The following is an 18,994-nucleotide window of genomic DNA, read 5'->3' on the forward strand; positions in this document are numbered from 1 at the left end:
AAGAAAGGCAACTGGATCTAGAATAGCTAATGGTTGTAAAATATTATAATTGAAAGGGAGCAATTGAAGACGTATCTTTACTTTAAAAAGGAGGGGGAGATGCGCCATGGCTTCAGTAGCTGTGGCTTCTCCCGCTGGGTCTGAGCCTCACCAGCCCGTCCCCCAGGAGACATTTGCAGTGGGCCAGCCCTGCTCCACTGTAACCATGTGTGACCACAAGGCGGTGATCAAAAATGCAGCAGGATTCCGTGGAATGTGCTACTCGGGTGTTGGAGAAATATAACGTAGAGAAGGATATTACAGTGCATATTAGAGGAGTTTGATAAGAAGTACAATCCCCCTGGCACTGAATCGTGGAGAAGAACTTTGGTAGTTATGTGACACATGAAACCAAACACTTCATCTATTTCTACCTGGGCCAAGTGGCCATTCTTCTGTTCAAATCTGGTTAGAAGCATGGACTGTACCACATACCCAGTGATTCATCCAAAAAATAAGGATTGCAGCCTAACTTTCAAATACCAGAGGCTGACATCTTCAGCCTTGCTTAAAGGAATATCTTGATCTTGAACCTTTTTTAAAAATATATATATATATTTTATTGATTTTTTACAGAGAGGAAGGGAGAGAGATAGTTAGAAACATCGATGAGAGAGAAACATCGATCAGCTGCCTCCTGCACACTTCCCACTGGGGATGTGCCCGCAACCCAGGTACATGCCCTTGACTGGAATCAAACCCGGGACCCCTCAGTCCGCAGGCCGACGCTCTATCCACTGAGCCAAACCGGTTTTGGCTTGAACCTTTTTTGTGTTGTTTCGTACAGGGCATTCTCTGAACTCATTTGTTGTGCTTATAAAACAATTAAAAAAACAGCTTTTATTTGTATTTATTTTCTATTCCATATTTCTCTGCCTCATGTTTTTCCTCCTCAAAATCTATTCCTTTCCCCAAAAAAGTAAAAATAGGGAAAAAATTAAAATAAAATAAAAATAAAGAGGAAGAAACTGAAGTCCAGAGAGGCGAAATTATTTGCTTGGGATTACACAGCTCATTAGCAGCAAAGCCAAGTCTAGAACCCAGGATTCTTTGCACTACTCTTTTTGTTGTTAATCCTCACCCGAGAATATTTTTCCCCATTGATTTTTAGACAGAGTGGAAGGGAGGGAGAGAGAGAGAAACATTGATGTGAGAGAGATATCAATTGTTTGCCTCCTGCACGAAACTAGGGGCCGGGGATCAAGACTGCAACCGAGGTATGTGCCCTTGACCAGAATTAAACCCTCAACACTTCAGTCCACAGGATGACACTCTAATCCAGCGGTTCTCAACCTGTGGGTCGCAACCCCTTTGGGGGTCGAATGACCCTTTGACAGGGGTCACCTAAATACATCCTGCATATCAGATATTTACATTACGATTCATAACAGTAGCAAAATTACAGTTATAAAGTAGCAACGAAAATAATTTTATGGTTGGGGGTCACCACAACATGAGGAACTGTATTAAAGGGTCACGGCATGAGGAAGGTTGAGAATCACTGCTCTAATCAGTGAGACAAACCAGCTAGGGGCCCACTGCTCTTTGCTGACCCTCAGAATAAACACTATGGCACTTCTCTGGTTGAGCATGAATGAAAAGCATTCACTTTTTTCTTCTATTTTCCTGATCTGGATCTTGTTATGGAATCTATGGATAGTGATGAACATGATGTCTCTATGAGCTATAAATGCAACAAAAGCAAGTGATGGAGACTCCAGCGTTAGTGCTCCAGATTCCTCTGAGCGCCTGAGATCTTCCTCATATCTCTCCGATGTCAATACGACTCTCACTTGAAGGCATGGAAAGCAACTACATAGTTCTGTTTTAAAAATCAGATGTGTTCTATTTGAGTTGTTCAAATGTTAAAAGGGGACCAATTGAACATCATTACAGCAGTACCATATTTGAAAGGAAAATGTTAAAACCTTAGTAAGAATTTTAGAAATACGTAAAAAGCTCTAAGTTAATGCTTCTAAGCATTTTCCCATCTCTGTGGGAGGTTTGTCCTGTATTCTTTCCATGCCAGTTCGTGGGGGTAGTTTGCATAGAGGTTAGACTCAAAGGCAGTGGAGCTAGCTGCCTGGATGACAATCCTGGCCTCACCAAATGGTGGTAAATTTTCTTCAACTCCTAAACCTCACTTTCTTGTCTACTGATTGAAGAGTGATAAAAATTATGGCAGAAACTGCTTATACTCTTCCCAATAACCATTCTCCCCTATTTCTTTGCTAATAGAACCCTGATTTGGGGGAGAGGGTAGCAATGTATCCAGCTGAAGGAGTGTATGTATGGTCTTCCTTGAAACTTCAGATAGAAAATAAGATGTAAGTGGTAGTCATCATATGAGGGCTCCAACATTTCTCTAAAAAGAATTATCTAGAAAGTTGTTTCCTTTTGCTCTACCCCCACTTCCTCTTTTTTTTCTACCTTGAACTCGGATAAGGTATCTGGAACTCTAGCAGCCATCCTGGATCAAGAACATCCAAGCCCTGTCCCAAGGGTGGTAGAAGAGATAGAAGGAGCCTGGATCTATGATGACCCAAAAGACACCATTCCAGCCTTGAACCACCCACCTCTGGATGTTTTTACATAAAAGAAATGTAAATTTGTTGTTGTTATTGTTGTAAATTTGTACACCTGAAACCTGTGTAATTTTGTTAACTAACCAATGTCACCCCAATAAATTTAATTTTTAAAAATAAATTTTTATTTTAATATACTTATTTGGAATTAACTATTATATACAGTCAAATCTAATGCTGATTGAAGTACCAATATCATAGATTTTATAATAACTAAATAAGATAATTCATATACAATATGTGCAGGCCCATTTAGTAAGTACTCAGTAACTATTAGTTGCTGCTACTGCCATTATTAATACTCTGTTAACTACTATGATTAGCACTACACCACCAATAGTATTATGTCTTATCTTCCCATACTTCCCATGTAAGTTCCTTGAAAGCAAACCTTGTACTTTACTCCTATTTGTAGGCCTGCTACTGTGCCCTATACAGAATTTTTTAAAGGTATCTTCTACTTACAGGAAAAGTAATTTTGTTTATTTTTAGTTAAATTTGCTAATAGGTATCAAACTTATAAATCATTGATAATAAAACCTGGAGAAATAAAACCAGCTTTTACATAGGTGTCTGTATTTCCTAACTCTTTTTTTTAAAGTATGCATTGTCTTATTTATATGTGAATTGGCAACCAGTTTTAGGTATACTGCTAATAAAACATTATCTTTTTTTACCAAAAAAGAAAAATGTGCAAAAAAAAACCCATGGAAAATCTGATCACTAGACCTGAAAACTATCTGCCACACTCATCACCAACCCTCGCTGTCTTTTATTGTGATGCCTATCCTTTATTGAGCACTTACTATGAACTAGATGTGGACAAAAGGGGCCACATGCTAACCTGACAAGCTCAGGGGAGGCCTGCATGGCGGTCTTGCAAACTCAGAGACCTAGAGTAACCACAAAGGATGGTCTGAAACTAAACTTTAACTAAAGCAGTTATGGTGGGCAGTTACGTCCTAGGCCAGTATCTTCACTGACAAGGTCAACTTTTACCTTCACTGAGCCTATCTATCTTTTTGCATCTATGATAACATACCCTTGAAGTGTCTGGGTAACTTGTAACTTCCCTTTTTCTGGACCCCTTGGGGCACAGCCTAATGTGCTGGGCGCCAGGACAGATACCACAAATTCCTTCATTATCATGATAATTGTTCCTGCACCCACCTAAGTATGTGTCCATCATTTTACTTTTTATCCAATCCCAAGGGTCCCCGCCCCCCCCCCCCCCCCGCTTTGCTTTCTCCCCCCTTTCTAATCTATCACCAGTGGATTTCATGTAATCCACCTATGTCCCTTCCTTTGATTGCAATGTATAAATACAGATGTAACCCGCCATTCTCCGGAGCATTATCTCAATTCATTGAGGTTCTACTTCCCGGCATATGTGGACAGTTTGGCTCAAATAAATTCACAAAAATTCTTTACAGGTTTCAATGGTTGTTTTTTTTTTTGTTTTTTTTTTGTTTTTTTTTTTACCTTAACATTACTGGGCTAAGCCTGAATTAATCACTAATATCAACTTTGTGGGAGAGCTACGCTTTGTAGAGTTAGTAAAGGGGTGGGCAAACTTTTTGACTCGAGGGCCACAATGGGTTCTTAAACTGGACCGGAGGGCCGGAACAAAAGCATGGCTGGAGTGTTTGTGTGAACTAATACATGTTAACACTGCTGCTGGTGAAGGAGCGGAGGGGAGAGCAAGAGAACCCTCCGCTCTTTTGGCTCTGCGGGCCGGATAGAACAGCTCAACGGGCCGGATCCGGCCCACAGGCCGTAGTTTGCCCACGGCTGATAGTATCTAGAATAAAATATTCTAGTGAATGTCAATTTTTCAAACTCAAGCCAAATGACAGAAAATGTTTCTTAAGAAATGTGAGCCTATAGAAAATTCAGTTTTGCTTTATTCTGTTTATGTTCCTTTTCAGAGACTCAGAGGAAAAACAAAATCTTAAAAAGAGAAATGAAAGCTTAATTATTCATTTTCCTTTCCCTCTAAAATAATCTACACACACACACACACACACACACACACACACACACACACAAAGAAAACCACTTAATCTTAATCACTAGTTAGAAATAAACCAAATGAGTGTGAACTGAGGAAGTCTTTAGAGGAATACCTCTCTTCCTCCCCCTCCCTGCTCACTTTTTTTGGGGGCGGGAGGGGCAAGATCTCTTCACTTTCTAGGCCTGCCTGGATCATCCCCTCCCGCCCCTTCCCCACTTCGACTGGGCCTATCAGTATGGAATCTTCTTGCCCACCCTTACAACTCACACTCTTGTATTTAATACATGATTTCACACTTCCAATTCACAAATTTTGTCTCTCACTCCTGTTCTATATGTTAATTTCTGTGCAGTAAGTTTGAGGTAAGAACAGTGATTGTGTATGTCAGGTCGAATGCATACAAATAAGAGGGTACCCTGCTCAGCACACCAGCCTTGTCATAGTTTGTTTAGTCGCACTGAGAACCAGCTAATCCCACAGAAGCTGCTCTGTGGCCCTATTTTACACAGTTATTTGGTTCAACTGCGTATTGTTTTTTAAAGCCACATTGAAATCAAAGTGTTTTCCCAGGCTCTCGGAGTGCCCGGGTCAAGAATGCTGACAATCTCCTGTCAGAGAGAGGCTGTCAGCATCACCCCCTATCAAGCACTCCCAGTCGTCACTTGAATAAGAACAAGCAGGCAACCCGCGGCCTTGTGACAAGCGCTGAGCCGGCGGGAGCCAAGTGCTGTGAATGGAGCCTGTAAAGGTCACTTTATGTGAGAGGAAAGAATGGCGTCACCCAGAGGCAGGCGCAGTTTTGAATTAAAAACCTGCTTCCTGGATGCTGGAGCACATGTCCTCACTGGGGACCCTCTCCTCCCCCCGCCCCTCGTCCTCTCAATGAAAGGTACCAGTTCTGAAATCTCCAAGTTGTCCCGTTTGGGGTATCGAACGTCCTAGGTAGGTGATAAACTGTTATTTATGATTGAATTTTGAGCTTTGTGGATTGCATTCCCTCCCGCCCCCACCTAGTTCCTTGGAAGGGAAATAACAAGGTTGACCACCCCACCTTTTGGATATCATGGTTGCCAGTGGATCCATTACCCTGGACATACCTTTTTCAGGGAATATTTCTCCTGACACTTACACAGAGAGGCGAGAAAAGCCAGTCAGCTACCTCCTTAAGCAACTGTATAAACATTCAAATCACTTCAACATTTTTCAGCTCCAGAGATAATTTCAAGACCTTGGGGGTGGGGGTGAGGGGGAGTTAGTAACACCGGAAACATTCCATGAATATTTTAGGAGTCCTGTGATAACATAAATTCCAAACAGCTTTTTAACCTAGTTTCTAAATAAATAATTTTCAGTTAATTTTTGAAAAAAGATATATCTTAACAACCATATTTAAAATACATTTGTTTCAAAAGATATACCTGTTTTCTTTTGTGCATTTTCTGCTTGTTTAAAGTGTTTGTTAAACCACATGGATGATATTTGGAAGGTCGAAGTCTAAACTCACTTTTGAAAACTGTAAAATTAAAGTTTATTTTAAATATTTATAACTGCCTTAAGACAGTTTGACAGCTTATATCATTTAAATAAAAATTTATACTTTGGGCGGGGGTGGGGGCATATGGTGTCTGGAAGTTTCAAGTGATTATTTGCAAGAATGACACCTTGAATTTGTGTAAAATATCCTCCAACCCCTACAACGCAGTGGCACAGTGGAAAGAGCACTAATCAGAGAAGCTGGGTTTGGTTTGCAATCCTGGCTTTGATTAATTGGCTGCAACCACGAGCAGCTCGCTGGCCCTTCCTGTGTTCATTTTCTTCCCCTGCGAAAGGGGAGGGATGAATGAGGCTTTGTCTAAACTCCTAAAATTCCATTTTCAGCTCTGGCCTCACACGCACCATTTCCACTGTTGGAGGAGAGGTATCGCTGCCTACCATCTTATAGAGGGGCAAATACAAACCAGGGCCCACCAGCTGGAGACAGCCACGCCGCTCGGGTCCCCAGGAGCTGCCCGGCACTCTTCCTAGGCATCAGGAATTTAATGAGAACCTCTGGGGATCATTATCATTATTCTTTGTGAGCCAGTGCATTGTGGCAAGGATCAGAGTCACCCTCACACATTCAACCATATACTGATCGCTACCTTAGGAGCCTCCTTTGCTGTCAGAAACTGAAAAAGTAAATCATTAAATTATTCTCTCACTGAGATTGAGCTATTCTCTCCAGGGATGGTGTCGAAACAGGACAACAGGCAATTACAAAGGGACTTGGCAGTACCACAGACCACTGCTTTGTAACAGGGGTTTGGGCAGGCTGGGGCAAACTCTCAAAGCAGGATGCCCAGAGCTCTGGGGGAGCCGGCTGTGCCCAGTGCTGTTTCAAACCCCTCAGATGTCAGGTTCTGCAACAGAAACTGACCAACTCACCTTCGTGAGCCATGAAAGTTACTAGCAAGAAAAGTGAATATATAAATACACACACACACACACACACACACCTATGTATTGGGGGTTATTTGGAAGGATCGTTAAAGGCAGGTATATGTTTACAAATTGCAGCCAAGCTTTGTAGAAATAAACATTTTTGTTTAACAGCTAAATAGAAAAAAGAGCCCGGTTGGTATAGCTCAGTGGATGAGCGTCAGTTCCTGCACCAAGAGGTTACCGGTTCATTTCCCAATCAGGGCACATGCCCTGATTTCCAGCTCGATCCCTAGCAGGGAGCGTGCAGGAGGCAGCCAATTCATGTTGATGCTTCTCTCTCATTGATGTTTCTATCGCTCTCCTTCTCTCTTCCTCTCTCTCTCTCTCTCTCTCTCTCTCTCTCTCTCTCTCTCTCTCGCTCTCTCGCTCTCGCTTTCTAAAGGTTCAATAAAAAGATATTTTTTAAAAATATAGAGAGGAAAGAGAATATGCCTGTAACCTTTACAAGTCTGGTTTCTTTGACTGTGATTAGTCACAAAGCCAGGCTGCTCTTTTGAGGTGATGAGTCAGTCTGACAGAGCAAGCCACACACTCAGTCCAGTCTTTTACAGCCAAGTACAAAACACTTGCAAAATAACTGAACTGTTGGCTCCGGTACGAGCGGAACTGTATGTGAGTTATCAGCTTCAGGAGAAAGCCAGTGGAGGACCGTGACATAATTAGAACTTTGAAACTCCTCAAGAGTCATTTCCTGTGTCTTTCTGTACAGTAGTTGAATACTCACTTATCATTTACTTCAAAAGCAAAGGATGTCTAGTCTTAAAGGACTGCAGTATATGTTTACTCTGTTATAAATGACTGGCAGGGTTTGAGGGTATTCAACATAACCACATTTTTTCGACTATTTTTTCAAGTTTTTCTTTCCAGAGCTCAATTAAACATCAAATGCTTCAGGTTAATGCCCTGGCAGGGAGCAGGCACTGCCACATCTACCATATCTCAGCAGTTAATTCTGGCTCTGCATCAAGGTGTAGCAGAGTAGAGCTCTCTTTCCTCGGGTTCTAAAAATCCCTTCAAGATAAAATCTGATTCAGAATAACCCCCAGACCAAGGAGCTCTGCCTACATGAAATGTCCACCCAGGTCATCTAAGTCTCCCAAGTCCTCTGGCCCCCACCTGCGCCATCTTTGATAACCAGACTCACTTTGTAAGCAAGGAAGGCCAGGGCTCTAGCACACCCACGTCATGGCATTTATTTGCCATGGCGAGGGTTTCTAACAAGGTCTTTGAGAAAGATGCAAAGCCAGGAAGAATACCTTGATGAATAGATTCATATTCATTCAATAGAAGAACTGTGTTTATAGAGTTCGTTATTCAGGTTTTCCTGTGTCAATAATTCTGGACAGTGGCAATATTGTGCTCATATGATTCCTCCCACTTTACTATGAACATAAATTTGGCTCAATTTCTATAAAAAAAAAAATCGGAATTACTTAATGCTATTTTTAATTGCAATAATATCCTGTTTTTAAATCTAAATTATTTGGACTGCAATACACATTATGTGTATTATATGCACATGTAATCTCTGTATCTATATAGGCATAATAGAAATAGAAATATCTAAATATCCTTCTTAAAATGGTCTTTAGATAATAATAATATTTACAAAATGCTTTACTACAAGTAAAGTGGTTAAGTAGTGGCTCTGAGATTGCGCTCATAGATTCACTGCCACTTCATAGTATATCCATACTAGCTCCTCAAGGGAGCTACTGAGACAGGCCTCTGCCAGTTCTACAGGGAGCACTGGAGCTGAGATGGCCCTTACAGCTGTCCTGATCAAGACAACAGGGCATGGTCTCTTTTTAAAAAAATTGATTTTAAACAGAGGAAGAGAGAGAGAGAGAGAGAGAGAGAGAGAGAGAGAGAGAGAGAGAGAGAAAGAAAGAGAGATCAATTTGTTCCACCCATGTGCCCTGACTGGGGATCGAACCCACAACCTTGGCATATTGGGACAATGCTCTAAGCAACTGAGCAACCCAGCCAGGGCCAGGGCCTGGTCTTTATCCACTCCCCAGAGACCAATCATTGGATGTGGGTCACCCTCAAGAGGGTGCGTCCTAAAGCTTTATGGTTCTCCCTGAGACAACAATGAGGACAATTCTGAGAAAAGAACTCACTGAGATCATGACAGCCACCAACACTACCATACCAGGGGGCTGAGTGCTTTCTCTCTACACATAAAAAATATATCTATAGCCCTAGCCAGTTTGGCTCAGTAGAGAGTTGCCCTATGGACTGAAGAGTCCTGGGCTTGATTCCGGTCACGGGCATATGCCTGGATTGCAGGTTCAATCCCCAGTAGGGTTCGTGCAGGAGGCAGCTGCCAATGATTCGCTCTCATCATTGATACTTTTCTCTCTCTGTCTCCCTTCCTCTCTGAACTCAATAAAAAATTTTTTTAAAAAAATATATCTATAATAGCAAAGTTATAATGAAACAATCAAAATACTCATTGATTCACTGTAACTCTAAATAAATAAGCATATGAAGCAAGACTGGAAAGTAATAAGCAAATGAAAATAGTAGTACTATAAATAATGTTTTGCTTTTGTTTTTTTTAATATATTTTTATTGATTTCAGAGAGGAAGAGAGAGGGATAGAGAGATAGAAATATCAATGATGAGAGAGAATTATTGATCGGCTGCCTCCTGCATGCCCCCCACTAGGGATCAAGCCCGCAACCCAGGCATGTGCCCTTGGCCAGAATCGAACGTGGGACCCTTCAGTTCACAGGCCAACGCTCTATCCACTGAGCCAAACCGGCTAGGGCAAATAATGTTTTTTGTCTTTTTTCAAAGTTGAACTCAAGGATGTTGTTGTCATACTGTTCTTACCATATTTTAAGTGTATATTTTTATTGATTTCAGAGAGAAAAGGAAAGGGAGAGAGAGATAGAAACATCAATGATGAGAGAGAATCATTGATTGTCTGCCTCCTGCACACCCTACACAGGGGATCGAGCCAACAACCAGGGCATGTGCCCTGACCAGGAATCAAACTGTGACCTCCTGATTCAAGGTCAACACTCAACCATTGAGCCATGATGACCCGGCTGTTCTTACCATTTAAAAGAAATGCTGAGATCTCAGGAAATATAATTTATAGCTTTAAAACGCCAGATATTATATGTTAATATGACTATAATGATTCCCAAGCCAATTTGTGTGCTCTAAAATACAGGGAACATCTAAAAAATCATGTATGTACTAACTTATTAAATCTTCTCAATAACCCTAAGGTAGATACCTTTATTAACTACATTTTGTGGAGAAGAAAATTGAGTTTCCACAAGGTTATGTAACTCAAGATCTGCATGGCTAGTAAGTCATAAACCTGGGACTTGAGTCCATGCACTATGACTCTCAAATCCTGGCTGTTACCAACCATGCTTTATCGCCTATGACATACCTTTATCTCACATAATACCCCTGAAGTCCCCTCCCAATGGCAGTAATTTGTCTTCTTAGGTTTCATTTCTTCTTTTTTATTTATTTATTGATTTGAGAGAGGGGGAGAGAGAGAGGAAAGGAGAGAGACAGACAGACAGAGAAACGTTGATTTGTTGATCCACTTATTGATGCATTCATTGGTTGATTCTTTTTTTTTTTTTTAAGTTCTTTTTTTTTTCTTTTCTTTTTTTTATTGCTTAAAGTATTACAAAGGGTATTACATATGTATCCATTTTATCCCCCCGCCCTAGACAGTCCCCTAGCCTCCCCTATCACCCAGTGTCTTATGTCCATTGGTTATGCTTATATGCATGCATACAAGTCCTTTAGTTGATCTCTTACCCCCCTACCTCCTGCCCCCCAACCCTCCCCGGCCTTCCCACTGCAGTTTGACAATCTGTTTGAGGCAGCTCTGCCTCTGTATCTATTATTGTTCAAAAGTTTATAATGGTCTCTATTGTCCATGAATGAGTGAGATCATGTGGTATTTTTCCTTTATTGACTGGCTTATTTCACTTAGCATAATGCTCTCCAGTTCCATCCATGACGTTGCAAATGGTAAGAGTTCCTTCCTTTTTACAGCAGCATAGTATTCCATCGTGTAGATGTACCACAGTTTTCTAATCCATTCATCTACTGATGGGCACTTAGGCTGTTTCCAGATCTTAGCTATGGTGAATTGTGCTGCTATGAACATAGGGGTGGATATATCCTTTCTGATTGGTGTTTCTGGTTTCTTGGGATATATTCCTAGAAGTGGGATCACAGGGTCAAATGGGAGTTCCATTTTCAGTTTTTTAAGGAAACTCCATACTGTCTTCCATAGTGGCTGCACCAGTCTGCATTCCCACCAGCAGTGCACAAGTGTTCCTTTTTCTCCACATCCTCTCATTGGTTGATTCTTGTATGTGCCCTGACCAGGGATTGAACCTGCTCTAACCAACTGAGCTACCTGGCCAGGGTTCATTTCTTCTTTAAAAAAATAAAATAAAATAAAAAATTTTGCTTAAAACAGTAGAGAAATGAAAAATACTTTCAAGTTTTCTATGTTAAAGTCTTGAGATTTAAAGGTTTTTTTAGATGCCAATGGAGATTGTAAAATTATGCTATTTTCCTTTAAAGAATCAAGCCTCTATTCTGCTCTCAACATAAAACAGGAAGCTTTATAGATACCTGTGTGAAGAGTGATTCTCTGAGTCAAGGCTCTACCCTCTCAAGAGACATAGAAGGACTAGAATCTTTCTGGGACTCAAGTAATTCAAGCCAATTACTGGAACCATTTCTTATCCTCTGGGGCATTATGGAAAATTCAACTCGAATTCATTAGCATTCTGAAAGGTAATTATTTTCCCAAAAGATCTAAGTGAATTTTTATATCCTATATTCAAAATGCCCAGCTAATGTTTTTAAAAGTAAATTTCCAATCCCCCAGATGGTTTTTTTCTTCTCAGAATGGTCAATGGCTTTTCAACAGACAAGCCCTTTAGAACCCTTCTCCCATAGGGAAACAAGGCCTTCAGAGGGTCCACAGATCAGTCATCTCATTCGATACTTTATTTAAAATGGAATGCATTTTTAAAATATGAAAAATAAATCACATCTCCCCAAATCATTTAAGAGACATATTTACAGAAATTATGAGCATACTTAAGTTCAGGAATGTGATAGTAAAGCATTTGGTACATTGTGATACTTGTTTTTCAGAAGCTGGTACTTGCATATTCTGAAACTAAGCAGAAAGCCAACAGTGGAATGTAACAGACAGTCATTTTATCTTCCTTCTCAAAATTAATACAGTGATCTGGACGGACCACCTATTATTAAAAACCAATTCCTCACTATCCCACTAGGCCAGCTTCAGAGCGATAGGGAGTAGGCCTCTCCAGCTTTTATGAAGATGCTGCTAATGACCCAGAGTCCTCTGCTTCCTTCACTGGACAATAATGCCCTAAGAAAACCCTGTCGGGTCCTACATCCATTTAGTAGATGTCCTGCCAATGAAGTTGCAGATCACTTTGTCATCTAATGGGATGTAATTCTAGATTGGCTGTACAACATACAGACCAAAAAGTCACCCTTCAAATTGTGTCCAAACTTTAGAGAGTAGTTATTAAAAACCCACCCAACACAATTTCATAATTAATACATCTCAGGTTGTTTTGAGTAAATTGGCATATTTCTTTTATAAGAATCACAGATGTATTCAATATCAAGCTCTGTAACTTCCAAATTTAAATTTTAGTCAGCTGAAGGCATTTTACTGGTAAAGCAAAAGGAAGTTTGTTTACATTTACCAACAAAAAACAAACAAAAAACAAAGAGAAGAATGAATGTTCACAAACCCATCCTCATCCTAAAAAGCTCTATATTTTATGGGATTGATCTAGTTTTCACATACAGTCTTAGACCCCTCTTCGAAACCTGCCATTGAACATATTATAAACACATGGAGACAAGCTAAAACCAAGTCACTTTCCCTGGGGACCGAAAACAAGTGATGTGTTTGAACTTCCACACTAGCAACAAACTTGTAGTGTCAGATTTAAAATGAGAAATCTTTAAGAGAAATGGGTATATGAAGACAGAGTTTAAAACACACACACACACACACACACACACACACACCAAAAAATGCCTTTGAACTTAAGCCAGACTTCTTAACAGTGTTTACATATGAGGGGAATTCTTTCAAGCAATGAGTTGGGTTTTTCTACTTCCATTTGAAAAAATGTTAAGTGAAATAAAGTTGGTTCTATTTCCATATGAGAAAATTCCAGCTTCCTCTATGAGGGCAATGTTCATTTTGAAAGAGCTCTTTATAGGCATTTACTCTGACCTCAGCATTCGCTGTAGGGCATAAGCAGATCTGATTTCCACTAAGAAAGTATGCCTAAGGAGCTTCCTCATGTTGTGCAGCTTGTCCAGGATTAGCTTTTCTCAGGGAATGAAATGAGCGTAAAGGAAGCTCAGTGTGAGGCAAGAGAAAGAGAAACCACCTCCTGGGTGCTGGGATGTTACACATTTTTTCCTTCTTTCATTCATTATTCCCAACAAACAGTTATTGAGCTGTGTACGAGGCTTGGCGCCAACAGAAGTTTCAAGACAAAATTTCAGTTTCCAGATGGAAAATCCTTTAAATTTCCCAACTTTTTACATTTTATGTTTATTTAAGGGGTGAGTTTTCTGTTGGACCTGCCCTTTCCTTCTTCTTTTTCTTGGGTTAAAAGAAATACTTTTATCTTTTTCCATAAAGGTGATTGATTAGGCCTTGTAGTACCTTAAGTGTTTAATATTACTGTTTTACAGGTAGAATAGAACTACTGACACGCAAAATGCTTTGCATTTGTATTTTGTTTGTTTTGTTGCGCTTTGTTAAGCATAGTTGTTTCTTCGTTCTGGAAAATTATTCAACCATAATAATTTCAAAGTGTCAAAACACAAAAACCATCCTACTTCTCTCCTTTCTCATTTCTGAGTTTTCACAGTTAAATATTAAGAGACCTTCAAACTAGAGAGGCACTGAGAGGGTCAACTCAACATAAATATCACAGCAGACCAAGGACTAAGGGCTGTGGAAAGACAGGACAAGGAACCATGATTTTGATGGCCCCATTAGGAACCACAGACACGGTGGTGGAAAAATTCCACCAGCCAATACTTAGCCTATATTTAAGCTTAATGAATCTTAATTTTAAAACTATTTGGTATAAATATTATCTTTTTATATAGCACAAGAATTGGAAGAAAAATCCTTCTATCTGGGAAAAAAAGCTGTGGTTTCATAGGGGTTATATGATCTACATATATTAAAACACTGGTACAATGAGGCATTATCTTAAAATTACAGCAGGGGTACCAAAGAAGCTGAACCAAACTTGGCTTAAGAACTCTTTAGATTTGACTCTCTGAGCTGCCCATCATATGTATGTGTGTATGTGTGTGTGTGTGCGTGTGTGTGTGTGTGTGTGTGTATGATTTTTTAAATCTTTGCAGCAAATGTTCACAGCCACAACTTAAACAGCCTCTGGAAGTGGGAGTCCCCTTAAGTTCTATTTGCCATTTGCTCAAGTTTTAGATTACCCCTGCAACTTTTTGGATTAGAGTTATGGCCTTAAAATTCTATCATTTAAATATTGCACTAACAAGTAATTTGACCGTGAAACTCCTTTCCAGATGGAAGGAGAATAAAGGTATCTCTAGCATAAAATTCTGCTTTCATTTCTTGACTACATAATTTAGCATCGACCTAATATCGACCTTCCAATTTGGATGCTGGAAAAACACCGATCAAGACTTTGCAAAAGATAATGGAAAACAGAGGCCCGTTAGTAAAGCCATGCAGATAGGAAGTGATTTTCAGCCCCAAGAGGATTTTGTATCATCTATGGCTCGTTTTAAACCGAAGTAGCATCTGCCCTTGTGGATTCTGACCATCCTTTTGATTTAACACAGAAGAGGGTTTGTTCCACCTTTAAAAGCACCCCCCCCCCCAACCCCTCAGGAACAAGTGCTGCTAAAACAAGACTGGGGTTGTTTTCCTACTGAAAACCCAGTGTTTATCCAGTCCTTCCTTTGTCAATGTCTGAGTTTAGTTAACCTAACAACAAAACATATAACCCTCCAATTTCTCACAGAGCAATAAAAACCAAAACAATTGGTTTCTCTGATTAACATTATTTTCAGTAAGAAAAAAAAAAGTTATGACTCTTAGACCTTTGAAATAGTTACAAACTGTATTTTTAAACTCTAAGATTCTAGGATATGCTTCTAGAATAAAGTAAGGAAATGTGGTTCCAGTAAAGGGTGCAAAGCCCTTGGCAAAGGGTAATCTCTAGTGTGGACAGAACACAAAATGTTCTCTCAGACAAGCTGAATGATTCCCTCCCGCTCCCCTCTCCACCCCCCCCCCCACGATGTTTTTTGAAATGAAACGCCTAATGCATTTATACTCATAAACCATAAATATCTCCTTATTAAACCCTTCACAGATGGCATAAGCAAGGTTTTCTCTACAGTAGACATAGCCCTACCACACATTCAAGATCATCCTGCCATCAGGTGGGTTACGTTTTAAATATTTCGAATTAGGTGTCATTACTACTCATTTCCTTTTAGAAAAACAGGTTTTCACAATTACACAATTCTGAACATTTAGCTTCTTTAAACTTCTATTCTACACAACACAGAGTCTACAGGGGAAAAAATAATCTCAAAAAAGAAAGTTATATCACAGAGTTTAATTTCAACCACCTGGCATAACAATGAGTGTGTCCGGGTTCTGAAATTGACCTAGGAATAATGAATGAATGAAGTCTTAATGTTTTCCCCTACACCTCCCTTTTTCCCTTTCCAAGATTAGAACTTACTAGGAAATAGGTTTTTGAAAATAAAGTTCCTTTTCTGGAAAACGGCCTACATTCAGAAATGTCTTAGAACAAATATTTTTTTAAAAAAAACTAATAAATAATCATAAATCAAAATACATTAAAATAAAATTACAGTACATCTTCGCTCCTAGAAGGTCCACCACACTGGGAGATCCTTTCAAAGGTTCATAAATAAAGCCTTCTTTCTAGTCTTGAAATCGTTTCCTGCATTGTGATGAGGAAAAGTATGCAGAAAACTAAGAGGAATTGCAAGTCATCGGTCGGCTGATGCCCAAACTACTTGGTCTGGTGCAGAGCAGGGAAACTTGTTTTCCATCCAAATGAAGACAACAGAAAGGCGCTCTCGTCCCACTTCCTCGAGTCCTCAAAACCTGGAAAGAAAGGACACCGAATGAAGTAGATGGCTCAGGTTCCTCCAAGACCCAGTTCTCTCCGGGCCGGTCGGACGGACAGAGCGTGCTCGCTAGGACACCGGGGTCGCTTCCTCCAGTGCCAGACACGGCAAGAGCCAGCGGTGCGGCTGGGCGCACCCCGCCGGGCGCGTGCAGGCAGGGTGGGTGGGCAGGTGGCGGTCAGCGGGCCTCCCCGCCTAGCCCGAGTCCCCCGCGCTCCCCTCTCTGCCCGGCTTCTCCTGGCTCTAGCCTCCTTCGCTTCTTTCCACCTACCCAGAAACTTGAAAGAACTTCTCATTTTTCCACCCAAGAGCCAAACCCGTGAACACACTTCCAACTCCTTCTAACAGCCCGAGACCCAGTCCTCGCACGGCCCTCGGGAGCCGGAGTTGCCGGAGTTGCAGGGGCCTTACCTCGTCTTGCCCGGGTGCTGCCCCCTTCAGGCGGAGTTGGAGGTGCTGCGGAGAAGCCGGTGGCCGTGCGGCTGCGAGAGCGGTTGTTGGTGCGGGTGCGGTAGCTGAAGCGGGTGCTGGTGCGGATGCGAGTGTGGATGCGGATACGGGTGGAGCTGTTGGGGCTGCGGCTTGGGTTGGGGTTGAGGCTTGGGCTGAGGCTGCGGCTGGGATTGGGAATGTGTCTGGAGTTGGAGCTGGGGCTGGGGCTGGGGCTGGGGCTGGGGCTGGGGCTGGGGCTGGGGCTGGGGCTGGGACGGAAGCTGCGGCTGCGGAGGCTGCTGCTGGACCAGGTGCTGCTGCTTCTGCCGCGTGGACTTGACCGCCAGGATGGCCTGACGGTTCTTGTACTGCACCATCTGCAGCGTGATCTCGGCGTTCCAGCCTTGGTCCTGCGGGCACCGAAAGTCGATCTCCTTGCCTTCGGCCATCACCACAGTGAAGTACATGTACTTGCCCTTGCGCTCCACGCAGTCCACGGTCTTCATGTTGGAAAAGTGCAATTCCTTGAGCTTGGCCGGCGGCTCGAGGATGGCGGCGGTGGGGCCCCCGGGCTGGGACGGCTCCGCGGGCCCCTGCCCGGGCGGCGGCGGCGGCGGCTGCTGGTGCTGCAGCTGCTTGGGCGGGATGAGCAGGAGCCCCTCCTCGGTGAGGATGCAGCACTTTTTCTTCCAGAGCTGCAACAGCCCGTCGCTGCGCTTCTCCAGCACACCTTCTTTCAACGCCTTGCAGCCGCTGCTCTCCAACATCTTACCGGCATAGGAGGGGGCGCCGCTCGCCTCGGCCTCTCCAATTCCAGCCGCCCGGGCCGGGGGCAGCAGCAGCAGCCGCGCTCCGTCCTCGCCCCAGCGACTCCCGCGGCGGCCGCCCGCCCGGAGCGCGCAGAGGAGGCTGACGCGCAGGAAGCAGAGCGACTGCGGCTCGGGGTCCGGGCAGAGGGGCAGCCGCGTCCTGATGCTCCACCAGGTCCCGGAACTGCGAGCCGCCGGGCCTCGGCCGTCCTCTTGCGAGCGCTCAGCGAAGGGCACTGGCCGGGCCCCCTCGCGGCGCTTTTGAATGGGCCATCTTCCCCACCCCCGAGTGACACCCAGCGGAAAAGGCGGCTCTTGGCGCCCGCCCCGCGGGGGAAAGCCCAGCTCCGAGAGGCGCTCTGCCGCGGGCGCACGCCTCATTCACTTGGGGCCGGTCCAAAGCCGGCCGCGCCCACGCCCCCCGCTCCCTCGCCCCGCCTCTCCCCGCCCCCTCGCTTCCGCGCTCCTTCCAGAGGGTGACGGCGGCGACCCGAGCCCCGGAAACTCCCCCTCTCCTTCAGGGGCGGCAAATGCCAACTCCCGGCGGGCGCTGAGAGGCCCTCCCCATCGGCCCGCCTCTCCCCGGCCGGCGGGGCCGTCTGCTAAGAGCCTCAAAAATGAAGATGGGGCTGCGAGGTGGGCACAGCGACCAGACAGCGCCCGGAGCGCCAGCCTCTCCCGCCGCCCTCGGGACGCAGCCCCGCAGAGCCGAAGTCCTGGCCGGGGCGGGCTAGGGGGCTGAGCATGAGGCCCGCGAGCCGTGGGATCCGCGGAGGTGTGCCCTCCCCGACCCTACGTAAACATCTCAGTGCACAAGGCCGAGAGGACACGGTGTCTTCACCCTCGTTTGCTCGCGGTCATTAACTGTGTCTTCTTGGGACAGAGAGGGCAGTTGTTGAAACAACAGCGCTCCCGTCCGTCCCATTTGGAAGGGTTTGGGAAGGCGACCTCAGATGGCATCTCGCCTCCCTTCTGTCCAGGAGCGCAGGCTCTATCTTCACCTTGGACACGAATTCTCCAGCTCGCTTCTGGACCCACCTGGACAGTCTGCAACATCGCACAACAGTAACTCAACTCTAACTAAAATCCCGGGACTGGCCCGTGCTGAGACTCCACACTACAAGGCACAGCCGAGCGCTTCCAAGGGCAGATTGGTCTGCGTGGGCCCCTCTCTCTACAAATGCCTACGGGGCCAGATCTCTGTTTTGTCATCTCATTTATATGTGACCTGGGGAAGGTCATGCTGTCCTTGCCCCTAGCTCTCTCCTACTTCCATCTTCAAACAATTTCTACAGAAATTCTGAGAAACAAACCAGAATAAAGAGCACAAACTGAAACCAAACCTTTTGGTGGGGAGATTCGTCCACAAATAAACAGAGAACCCCTATGTAGTGACC

The 18,994-nt window shown here is 43.5% G+C and overlaps 1 protein-coding gene and 1 pseudogene across 1 annotated transcript; one reads left to right on the forward strand and one right to left on the reverse strand.

Moving 5' to 3' along the window:
- Window positions 1-205: 205 nt before the first annotated feature.
- LOC132226186 (dynein light chain 1, cytoplasmic-like) lies at window positions 206-452 on the forward strand (annotated as a pseudogene).
- Window positions 453-12,114: 11,662 nt separating this feature from the next.
- On the reverse strand, window positions 12,115-17,993 carry PHLDA1 (pleckstrin homology like domain family A member 1). The gene is made up of 2 exons (XM_059683665.1): window positions 16,768-17,993; window positions 12,115-16,333 (listed from the first exon to the last, which is right to left on the reverse strand). The coding sequence occupies exon 1, from the start codon at window positions 17,976-17,978 to the stop codon at window positions 16,794-16,796; it is 1,185 nt and encodes a 394-aa protein (XP_059539648.1). The 5' UTR covers window positions 17,979-17,993; the 3' UTR covers window positions 12,115-16,333; window positions 16,768-16,793.
- Window positions 17,994-18,994: the final 1,001 nt, after the last annotated feature.

The sequence above is a fragment of the Myotis daubentonii genome, chromosome 2 (assembly GCF_963259705.1).
Source record: "Myotis daubentonii chromosome 2, mMyoDau2.1, whole genome shotgun sequence".
NCBI classification, from domain to species: Eukaryota; Metazoa; Chordata; class Mammalia; order Chiroptera; family Vespertilionidae; genus Myotis; species Myotis daubentonii.